Genomic DNA, 12,894 nt, shown 5'->3' with positions numbered 1-12,894 from the left:
GTAAGGACTCACAACCCCCATACTGAACATATTGATAACGATCGGAAAAGTAAGATCTAACCAACAGTAAAAACTCTGATGAGAATCCAATGTATGCAAGCTTTGAGATCAATATCTGGTGATCAATCTTTTGAAAAATTTCATTTTTTTTTAGTTCTAAAATTCTAAATTCGGGATTTAGTCAAGCGTGTCAGATTAATATGAGGGGAGATAGCTTGGATCCTGTAGAGCACCTCTACAGAAAAATAGACCTGAACCTATATAGGAATTGTCTAGGATAGCCTGTCAGAATGGTAAAGAAAAACGATCATTGTATATATGATAAGCGCTATTGTCAACATATATTATAGTCTTGTTTACAGCCATCTTTCCTATAATATTATGCTCTGGGGAAACTCCACTGATGTTGATAGGGTATTCTTAACTCAGAAAAGAATCTTGCGAATGATGTTCAATATCCATCCCAGAACCTCTTGTCGTCCGACATTTGTAGAGAGTGGGATTCTAACAGTGGCGTGTGTATACATCTTTAAGTGCCTGGTGTATTTTAAGGAGAATGAGAGGGACTTCATAAAACTTTCCAGCTTTCACAGCTATAGTACTAGAAATGGGGAACTATTCCACATTCCCAAACATAAAACAACTAGATTTGAATATTCACCAAAATATCAGTGTATCAAATTATTTAATCATTTACCAAAATGTGTTAAGTCTCTCGAACTCAAGGAGTTTAAAAGGAAGGTTAAGGCTAAACTGATTAAGGAATGTTTTTATAGTGTTGCTGATTATTATCGACAACCATTTGTATTTCAAGTCGAGTAATTTTTCTGTTTTCTTTTTGTTTTTTGACCTGTCCTATACATGTTTGTTTATATGTCTCAGAGGATCAATAAATATATTATTATTATTATTATTATGTTACGGGCAATGTGAATAATTGGGCATTGTTTATAATGCCCGGGCAATAAAAAGTGCCCAAAAGGATATGACAAAATGATAAATTATGTTGCAAATATTACATTGCCCGGTTATTATGTATAATGCTAAAAATCAGGTGGGCAATTTGAAAATTATATATTATTCATATTTCTTATGATAAATAACAAATTTTTGCATACCTGACTGACAAAGTAACAAACAAAGCATAACAAATAAAATTTCACATGCTGACAAACAAACCGGTGGGATGAAATAAGTACAAACAAAACGTGAGTCCAAATAAAACTAAAGTATTAGATATGTACGTATTTTCAAATTTATATTCACACAAAATGTCAATACGTAGCAATACAGGCCAATACAGGCTCTATTCATTAGAGCAGCTTCCACTTTGGTGACATTTCGAGTTACATAGCTTTTTTTCTTTACGACACTTGCGCTCGTCGGATTTACAGCTACCTTTACAGCCACATCGACTATAGCCTGTCTTGGATGACAATCTTGCACATTCTCTTAGTTAAATCTCTATCTGTGGAATATCTTCGCCAATCTTTTCACATAGGTTGTCCCTTTGGTGTAAATTAATCAATGTGCCCAAAGAAATAATAGCGGTATTTATAATGACCGGGCAATGTGAGAAGTTATTGTAAAGTAATTTATCAAATTGCCCGATTTTAATGGTCATTCATAATAACCAAGCATTATGAATACTGACCTAAATAATTACATTGCCCGTAACATATGTATACCCAAACATGTCATATTAACATGAATGTATGTAGTTAATTACATGTCGAAAAGTATACATTCTCTTAATTGTGACAATTCAAGCGTGATGAAAAGGTGTGGGAGGACGCCAAACTTGCAAAAAAAAACGTCACATGTACATTCTCTAGTGCGGTGGCTTTTTTTATTTTAACACTTATGATTCAAGAATGATGGAAATAATATAATCTGACAGTTTAGGCAAGCCGAAACAATAAAAATTAGCCATAGAGGTCACAAAAATCAGTTTTTTGACGTTTTTTTTACATCTCTCAAAACTTGCAGATGCTTTTCCCATCGCTGAAAGTGAATACAGAAACATTTTTTTTCTTTCTTCCATCTAATCTTCGAAATCCACTAGGTCTACAAGACACTCGAGTAAATCCCGATTTAACATCGTCGGCTCCCCAACTATACCGAATGAAATGAATTTCGGAATATAGTTTTCTATTTATTTAATAAATCTTTTCGAGTTTTCGAGTAATTTGATGTTCAAAAAATAAAACTATCTATGATATTCAGAAAATTGGGTACTTTGGCTGAGTGCAACTCTGTTTAAAAGATCCACAGATATGTAGTATCATAGATTTAGCTTAATATTCTGAAGGCAATTTTGTTTTTCCAGGGGTGGCGTAGCTCATTAAGAAAACCTAAAATGGCTATATCATTTTATGATTTTCCGAATAGGAAAAAAATGTTTTTTTGACACCAAGAATCTACTGTTAAAATATTTTTACGAGGCAAAGACTCACCCTTTATAATCCTGAGCTCAAAATACAGATTTGGACATAGGTCTGGAATAAAATTAATATTTCTTCAACTAATTACTCAAGATGAAACAGCTGAAACCAATCAATTGCTCTTTTATTTCCCCCATTTGATGGCAATAAAATCCAAATCCGATTTCCTTGGAAATATATATATCCATGTGTGGAAAACGACAATTTCGAACTGCTTGATTGATTTGTCTGTGATTTCTGACACAAAAAAAAACTGAAATTCGATATTTTGATGAATAATTTTCACATTTTAGAATAATTGTTCACGAATTCTCAACAATACAAGAAACAATTCAGTTGGTGGAATTCATGAAAGTCAAAATTTTCAATCAGAATATCGAATTTTACGTTACTTCTAAAGTTACAGAATGATCAAGCCTTGATGACTCGGGAAGTTTCCATTTTAGCTATATTATATAGTTTACTTCGTTAACCCTTTTCTTTTCAAACGATAATCGACTGACATAATATAAGAAATGTGGGATGTGATTTGAAAATCTAGAGTTTCCATGAATTGTCCTCGATGCTCTACTTATTAACATCCTGTACAGGGTGGGCAAAATTTGATGGGATTGAATGACAGCTCTGTAATTGTGAGAGATAGGGACAAATGGATGGCACGTTTGCTATCACATTTTCAAAAGGTGAATAATGGCTAAAACTGCCATGTTTTCAAGTTATAAGTGGAAACTCATCTTTTGGCTCTTTGAATTGGTGCCTCTATTTCGTCATACATTTGTTTTAGTAGAATGCAGATACGTAGTCAAAGATTTTTTTCAGTCCGCCACTTTAGGGATGAATAATAGGAACTTCCTTTTTTCAAATATAAACCCCGTTGTTTTTATACATATTCCAGCCCCATGTTCCTTTCTAATTCAGAATATACAGGGTTAGAACTATTTAGAGGCTGACTATAGAAATATCGAAAACCGTTAAAAATAAAGGGTGGCTTAAATTACAAAAAAGTAGTACACCAGTTTAATATAGGATTATGACTACACACCGAATTTCGTGTAGTTATCTCCAAAAACGAATGAGTTATGAAAGAAAATTATAATCTTTTCAATTTTTTCGAGATATCTCAGGAACCATCAGAGACATTCGGGAACTGTTTACACCCACCCACTCATTTTTGAATAACGCAAATTTTTTGTAATTTAAGCTACCCTGTATTTGTAACGGTTTTCGATATCCCTATACTATCCCTCTAAATAGTTCTAATCCTGTCCTGTATAATAGACGTCTTGTCTCTAATTGTTCATCCAATAAAAAAAACTGAAAAGCTTTATGCTTCTTCGTGGGGTCAGGTTATGAGAGACTTTGATGATCTCTTTCAATCCAGATATTTGAAAAGGTGAAAAATTTTCCAGTATGTAATGCATCACTTACAAGAGATTCTGTAAACCTGAGTTCAAATGAATATGTTCCGAAAACTTTTCAACTAGTAGATAATCCGAGAGTTAATCTATATACTAGAACCACAGCTTATTAAAACACCTTCACAAATAAAGACGGCTGTGCTAGTGCTAGTATAGGTAAATATACGAAGTAAGCATAGAAATTCCTGTTATTTCCAAATTTTATATATGAAGAAAATATGGGACTGGAATATGTAAAAAACATGGGGTTTGTAATAAAAAAATATTATAAATATTATAAAACGGAAGTGGCGGACTGAAAAAATCTTGGACTAGGTCAATGAACTATACATGAAAAAGTATCTATAGAATGTTTCATTTGTTTTTCGATATCACTGAAATGAAATAGAGGCACCATAGTCCAAAAATGAGTTTTCACTTATAACTTGAAAACAAAAGAAGATCTCTATCTTCGCATCCCTCTGGATGCGATCTTTTGAAAATCGGGGTCGAAAACGTAGTAGAAATATCCAAAAAAATGTGACATCTGGTTTTCACCATTTTTTTCATAAGAGTCTTATAAATCATAAACCGCCGACTTTTTACTCAAGATATGGTGTAGTGTTAAAATTGCCATTGAATCAGCTATCTAACGGAGAAGGAATACACAAGGTGTGGTCCTTTGAAATAAGAAAGTAGTAGGCTGTTTCCGGTATAAGCGAAAGCTGCAGAGGTCTGAAAATATTTAGGAAGGAGGTTCATAGTCAAAAACCCCAACGTGTAAATTTTCAGCACAAAATTAAGATTAAACCTCTATAAAATTCTAATAGGCCATCCACCTGGGACACCCTGTAGAGAATCATACATAGCATTATTGAAGCCACCAGCTGCTTTCTCATATCAAATATTTTTTCAATTTCATCTGAGATTTTCCAATATTAAGTATTAGTTGTATTCAGGTGAACCCCTGCCAATTTTCATTCTCCCGCACCAATTTATTACCCAATTCAGAGTTCTAACCATAAAACACCGATATTGCACTTTGGAACGCAGCCCTTCTACTCCTTTGTCTCCCGCCAGGAAATTACTGCCGACCGACGCGACGTAGGGGAATGACTGAAATCGAAAAAATTTCGGTACGAGGAGTTGGAAATGGTGCATTTCCATAATTATAGCAGGAGAACCAGCGAGAGAAAAATCAAAGAGTTTCATTCGACATTTTTGCGGAACTAATTTCTGCAGCAAGAAGGCAATTTAGATGGAGAAAATTGTTTTTTAAAAACTCTCCGGTCCTTTCGAAGGGCTGTGAGATACGATAAAAGAATTTGGATAGTGAAAAAGTGTGAGTTTCTTTGATGAGTCTAAGGAAAAGTCGGAATGTTTGAGTAACATGACAGTATTACTACAATTTGAAATGATGTGGATTTAAATGTGTCATATACTCCGTTGAAATGCATATTTCTGCCTTAGCATACATATCACGAAAATTTAAAGCCGTACATAGAGAATTATACGAAAAAGGAGAGGTCTGTAAAAATGCAATCGTTCAATACTAGAATAATTTGATTAGAGGTGATGACTTATTCAATATTCAACATATTTTATTTGCCCCACATATTTTTAAGTATGATGCGCATATCTTATCGGTAACGAGCATATACAATCTATACCAATATTGACGACCCGCGTTTTAGGCTATAGGAAAAAGTGAAGCCAATTTGTTGTCATGAATTCACTTACGTATACTCCATTCGCTTTTATTTTAGCACTCGGTTGGCCATAAAATAATTTTCTCAAGTTTTCATGAAACGTCGTTAATATCAACACTATGTTACTACAACTTATATCTTTTCTAATATTCATTGATATTAATACCAGAGTCTCTGATTAATACTACCAGAATATCGAAAGTTATTGTAATAAAGCAAAGACAGAGTATCAGGAAGTGCTATTTAGAATTGAGGGCTCATTCGAATAGTAACTCTGATATTCTGAAATTTTCAATGAATCTAAACGACTTTTATTTTAACTGCACAATCAGGAATATTGTGAATGAAGAGGATGACAAATAATTTCCTCTTGCCTCATGATATCCATTGATGCAAGATGATTTTTGTTGAAGAATTCTTTGGGATGATTTGTAGAAACGGATTATGTAGAACGGACCACATAGCGATGATTTAAAACCCCAAAAATTTACGACAAGTGTCATAAACCCACATTTTCTATACTATACAGAGTGGAATGTGTCAAATTTCCATGGCCAACCGAGTGCTAAAATAAAGGTGAATGGAGTATATGCAAGCGCGAATTACAAATGCGAAAATGACAATCAAAATATTTGTCAGTTTGTTTTTATCTTTGATGTTTAATCATTGAATGAATTCGAATGATGGATTATTTCAAATTCTTCGGAAAATTAAATCAATCAAGAAAGTATCCGTTGGTTTTCAATTTCCAGATGAATCATAACGAAAAGAGATGAAATCAAATATGTGCATAAAAATTAATTACCTAATACTATGATTTGTAAAATAATAAGTGCCGAATAAGAAAGGTATTGCCAATACTCAGTGAACTCGGGGGTGACACAATAACAAGTTGGTTTTATATTTTGAGTTTATAATAACAGTAGGGAGCATAAGACCTTGAATTGAAAATCGGAGAGGTACTCGCATATGGCCGACTCTTGTTTCCATATTATAATATATTGTAAATATATTCATTATTGAGCATGTAGAACACTTACCTGCGAAATGTTCTAACAACAACCTTTTCAATTAGCACATAGAATCTATTTTCTACTAGTGGTACGAGTATAGTTAATTTTGAAGTAGTCACAACTAGATGCTGGTTATTTCCTCACTTTTCTAGCATATTTCCGGAATGGAAGTGAACTTCAAAGACTCAAAGTCTCTTATAACCTGACGCAGCATAGAAGTATAAAGCCTATTACCATTAATTTTATTATCAATGAAAATAACCTGCCAACTTGACCGAACTAGTTTTTCAGTTTTTTTATTGGACGAGCGATTCGATGCATGGACCTTTAATACATATTCTGAATCAGAAAAAAAATGAAACAGAAAAATGTAAAAAAAACATTCTTAGCTCTTAAGATTACATAGCTGCCATTCAATAACATCAAATTTTGACCATCTTGTCCCAAATTGCTTGATTTTGGCTGTTTCCGTAATGGATTAGTGAAAACGTCCTAGGTTCGATTTTAGTGAAAAGTTCAATAGTACAAACGGCTTCACGATTCCTCATTTGTCTTGAAGATATATCAAAATTTTGATATTTTGTCCATTTCGAAATGTCTTCTATATTTTCGAAAATATTTGAAAACTCCTTGAAGGTAGACACCCGTGAAATCCTCATATTTGAAAACGATAGAAACTTTCTACAAGCATACGACACTTTTGCACTGAGGACAAAACAACTTCGTTATTTGAAATTCGATTGCATCCTTTTGTTTGATTTCATGTCATACAAAAAATTTGCTTTTCAAAAATATATATATTTCGATATATTACTTACATCTTCAAGGCAATATCAGCATAATAATCATCAACTGTTTGGAATCTCATATATCATTCTTTGAATGAAGTGGAGATAGAAAACTCCAATACATTATAAAAGTGAAGGTCATAAAATGAGATGAATTTCCATAAATGTTTTGCTCTAGATTATTTCCAAAAAGAAGCCTTGCCATAGGTATCGGCAACTTTCATATCAAAATAATTTATTCGGGAATCAGTGAATCAGAAAGCATGGTCCAATTGCCTGGCCAGCAAAATTACCAGACCTTTTTCGTATGGGGATATGTTAAAAATGAAACTTTCAAGACAATCAGGACCATCAGAGACGTTGTACATTTTCCTTGAGTAAGGAAGTTATATATCGACTATACAGGGTGTTTTCAACGGTGAGGCTTTTTTTGACATAAAGTAGAACTCTTCAGAATAAGTCGTTTAACCAAAAATTGTCTAAATAAAATATTCAAGATGGCTGAGATACAACCCTTAGAAGTTCGACAAAATTTCATTGAATTTCAAGTACGAGACTGTGAAAGGTGTATCCGGCATCGCAAAAAGTGAACAAAACATAAACATATGGCTGGACAATGAATGGTTTAGTACCAAGTTCATCGGATTAGATGCTTCAGGTCACTTTTGAGAGCATCATAATTGTTGTATCGTGCAATTTAGGGTGAAAAAAAAGTGTAGAAAATTGAGCCAGTTTCTTGAAAGTGCTTATGTTAGTTATGTTGAAAAAGCGCCTTGATGTGCCATTTCATCCCATTTTCACGACGATTGTTGGAATGTTCGAACAAGAAGTTTGTGATGCCATTGTCGAAAAATTCGTGAATAATTCAGACGAAATTTTTTGGTGAGATTTTGAAGAATTCTTCTATTTTTTATACGGGTGTCCTAAGTCTCTTCTGTATTTTGGTATCGAAATGAGCCATTTCGTAAAATCGTGTCAGTTACCAAAAAATAATGAGAACAATTCGCCAATCCTAAGTTTCCATTTTCATTACCACGTAAATATCGAAAGAGCCGATATCCTAAACGAAACCACATGGTCGAATCAGGAGATAAGTTTTTTCCACTGCTTGGCTATAATTCAGCTAACAAACGGTCTAGGGTCGTATTAGGATCTATTTCAGACATTTTCAATTTTTTTGTCAACTTTGTCATTTTGAAAATTTTATATAGGTGATTTTTGGTGAAACGCTTCATTTTGACCAGTTCTGCATGTAGAAAGAAAAACCTCACCTTCAAATACATCCTGTATATATACTATTTTCGAGAAGCTTATTTTTTATAACATGAGATCTAAAGGATATACTATCCCTTTTTAAAATACAGAAGTTATTTTTTTCTACCCTTAGTACAAGAAATAAAATAAAATCAAATATTTCACTATTGACTAAAGTACTTTTCGTATTCCCAGTGAAAAAGTGCCCATAGAAAGTTTTAACCGTTTTTAGATATCTTCGAAAATAAAAAAATTATGGCACACTCTCCAAATCGACAAAATATCAAAATTTGGTTATATAGACAAAAAAAAATATCGTGAAGCGGTTTCCACTAATGAACTTTTCACGAAAATCGAGACCAGGACTCCTTTCAACGTTTTCACGCATCTAGTCTGGAAGTACCAGAAACAGCCAAAATCAAGGGAATACCCTGTACAGCTTTCTTTAGTCCTTTGATGGATACACCAAATGAGTGCTCAGTCTGAGAAAGCTCAAATAGATTTTGAATCAAACGCATTTTTAAGGATTCGAATAAAAGGCCGCAAAGAGCTAGTCATCAATCGGGTAGTGAGAAAATTCGATGGGCTGCCTTGCACTACGTAATTTCAGCCATCAATTCAAAAGTGGGCATCTATCTTTCCATTCTTTTCCTCTGGCCCGTTTCAGTCTTTCACTTCAACTCTGGACTGTAGATTCACTCCCAAGAGTATCCGGATTGAATTCCAATATCCACTAATTACTATTTCAGGAGCTGAGAATGGATACTCAACGGAGAAGCGGAAAAAGCCGGAGTCAAACCATTCCGAGTTTTCATCTCGCTAATGAAATGTTCTGCGAATTCGCTCTACGGATGAATGGAAAAATTTATTTCTTGCGCAGGAAAAGTTTTCCGTTCCATAGTAGGGAGTAAAATATGTGATAATTTCATCTTTGGAACGAGAGTATCGGCGGTCCCCAAAAACTTCGACTCACCTTCTTCGATATCGAAATGATATAGTCGAACTCCTATAACTACGTTTCATGTCGGTATTCTATAAGGACGCCTTATTCATACAAATTACACCTACCTTCGCCTTGAGTTCACTCTCCAACATCCTCGTATTTCCATTTTCCGCCAGCTGCCTCAGCCCCTCGCTGGCGACGTCCCCGTACCTCCAAAAGGTATAATTAACGGTATGTGAGGCTCCTATAATGTCACTGAACCGTGTTAGTCATCCGTTTGGAGGGAAGTCTTTAGGATGAGTGTTCCTCGACCACAGTCCTTCGAATGTGACCTGCGATGATAAAAAAGTTTACTTCCCCTGGTTTTTCAGTTTGTAAATATACAGGGTGTATCATTAATGCATGGATATGTCATTTCGGGGGAACATAGTGATAAGCTTGAGGTGGAGTATGGTGTGCCTCAGTGGACGGTGCTTTATCCACTGCTATTTGTTATTTACATTGATGGGATCATGTCAGTTATCTCCGAAGGAGATGTATATTGATTTGCAGATGATCTGGGATAATAATCAGTGTGAAAAATTGGGAATCAACAACAAAGGCCGAAAAGGCCATGCAGAAAATTAAACAGTGGCTTGATGGTAGTTTACTTTCCTTGAACGTGAATAAAAGCAAATTTATTGCTTTTTCACTCTCATTTACCAACCTTTCAATCCTTAAGAATCCACGAACCAGAGTGCCTTAATTTTACACTCAAATGTAAATGTACCAAAACAATAGAAAGAAAAACCAGCCTCAAATATCTCGGTATCTTGATTGATGAACAGGTAATTGCCGTTTGCTGATAAAATAAGAAAATTAATTTTTAAATTTTATGAGTTGAGAAATGTAGTGAATCTAAAGACCTTAAAAACAATTTACCATGCATTAGGAGAATCTCTTCTTAATTACGAAATCGTTGTTTGGGGTGCTGCGGGGGTGACTTTTTTAGAAAAATTGCAAATTGCTCAAAAATGGTTGATAAAAGTAATGTTATTTAAAGATAAATATTACCCATCAGTCTTGGTTTACAAAGATAGTAATTTAATGTCAATAAAGCAACTTTACTATAAGGGAGTAATAAGATACATGTTGAAGTATCAAGATTACAAAGTGAATATATCTCATGGACAAAACACTAAATAAAACAACAAATCAATAAGTGGATTATAGACACTAATTTTCAAATTACTTACCAAATATAGAGTCAATGGATAGAATTTTGTTTGCTTTTTGGTTCTAGATTTTTTAATTGGGGAAAAGGGGTGTTTCTTTTTCTCTTTGGTCTTATTTTTGGGTAAATTTTGCTTTGGGGACTAAATGACTAAGAGAAACATGAGAGGAAACATTGACCTTGAATAGAGAATGTATATTTTTTGTTAATTACTTTAAGCGCACACACACACACAGTATTAATATACCATAGTGCGCCAAACTTTTAGCAGTAGGGATAGTGTTATTAATTTTATATTCTTTGTTTTGTTAACATTATTTTGTTGTGTTTTTTTTGTGCTATTATGAGGTATTTGAAAGTTGTAATTTAATTTGTAGTACTGTTACTATTGCTGAATAAATAAATAATAATAATAAATAAATAAATAATAATATATATAATCTAAAGCTCAAAATATGAAGTCTCAATTCAAATCACTTAGATGATATGTGTTTCCTCTCCACTTGGAGAGGAAACTTTACAGGAAGTTTCATTTGAAAATGTTCAAATAATGTTTGTCCAGTGAGGTTATTTAGGTTTGATTACATTTTGAAGTGTATACATTCTCTTAATCTGACACTTTAAGCGTGACGAAAATCTGAAGAATTTAACATTCTTGTAATAATCTGTTAATTCCTTCAGGAGATACCCATTCCCAAACACTGCATCATATGCATTTCATCTTCGGCATATTATTCTACAATCTACAACTGATGTAACGTATTCAAACTTTAGCCAAAGATGATAACGAACATTAACTCTCCTCAAGCTACTGCATATTATGATATACTAATCTCTTGTATTTTCTATGAAAATATCTTAATTTGGTTTGCCTTCAATGAGATTGTATAAACTTCAATTATGTTCGTCACATATTTTCCGGAGAGATTTGACATTGTGATAAAATTCGTAATAACAGAAACTTTTACGTAGAACGGGCAACATAGCGTTGATTTAAAACCCAAAAATGTTTTGACAAGCTTCATAATCCCTCATTTTCGTAATATGCAGAGTGAAATGTGTCAAATTTCCATGGCAAACCGAGTGCTAAAATAAAAGTGAATGGAGTATATAGGGTGATTCAGAACTCGAGGCCGAAAATTGATTAACGTATATAGGCTGCTACTCTTGATAAAAAAAGTAAAATAAAATTTTTGGTTATTGCCTTTTTTCCGAGATATAAGTGTTCAACATTTCTGCATGTCATCGATTTTAAACTTTAATAGCTGATAAAAATACAGAAAAATTTAAATCAAAGGTTTTGCCTATTCTGAGTGGATTCGACTGCATTTAATTCGTTCCATTAATTGTTCCTTATCATTAATTTCCACTGCGTTAACTTGTTGCTTCAAATGTCCCCAAACAAAATAATCCAAAGGATTCAAATCAGGTGATCTCGCTGGCCATAGCACCTGACCACGCCGACCAATCCAATTGAAATTTTGTTTTAACCAGGCGACAACATTTCGTCCAACATGCGGTAGTGCGCCATCGTGCTGATAAACCACATAACATTGTATACCAAATCCACAGGAAAATCTTCTAGCAAATTACCGAGATTGTTTTCCAAAAACTGCAAGTACCGACAAGCTTTTAATGCGTTGCAATCACAAAAACCGTCCCCAAAAATAGTTTAACAGAAGGACTAAACCAGCAAATCAACTTTTGAATTGGCAAACAATAAGTGTTCTGTCACCAGGTGACATTCATCGCATTTATTTCTAGGCTTACTGTAATTTATACAATTTAATTGGTTGCATACAGCATTAATATCCAAAAACTCGGAAACGAAGCCTCATCGGCTAAAAACCATTTTCACGTTTAATCAAGAATATCAGTTTCTATATGTCCCTTAATTTTTCGTCTCGAGTTTCGAATCACCCTGTATATGAAAATCTGACACGATCGAGTATGTATTTGGGAATTCAAATGTAGATTGCAGCGACATGGTGATGACAGTTTGAAGTAAAAAGGTAATGCAGTCATGCTCATTTTTGAAGGGGATTTTGAGATTTTCTTCAAATAAATCTTTTTTTCTCAGTTTATTGTTGTTTTTTCTCAATTTTGAAGATTGGTTGTAGAAACTGGATTCAA

At 33.7% G+C, this 12,894-nt stretch overlaps 1 protein-coding gene across 1 annotated transcript in view; it reads right to left on the bottom strand.

The window, feature by feature from the left end:
• The window catches only part of LOC123309758 (spondin-1), a 106,218-nt gene that overhangs the window by 23,706 nt on the left and 69,618 nt on the right, over positions 1–12,894 (bottom strand). The window contains 1 exon segment of the mRNA XM_044893006.1: positions 9,674–9,880. Within this exon segment, the coding sequence (XP_044748941.1) occupies positions 9,674–9,880 (207 nt within the window).

Source organism: Coccinella septempunctata, chromosome 3 (genome assembly GCF_907165205.1).
Source record: "Coccinella septempunctata chromosome 3, icCocSept1.1, whole genome shotgun sequence".
NCBI lineage: Eukaryota > Metazoa > Arthropoda > Insecta > Coleoptera > Coccinellidae > Coccinella > Coccinella septempunctata.
The sequence above is the reverse complement of the archived record's forward strand: the minus strand, read 5'-3'. Positions and strand labels throughout refer to the sequence as shown.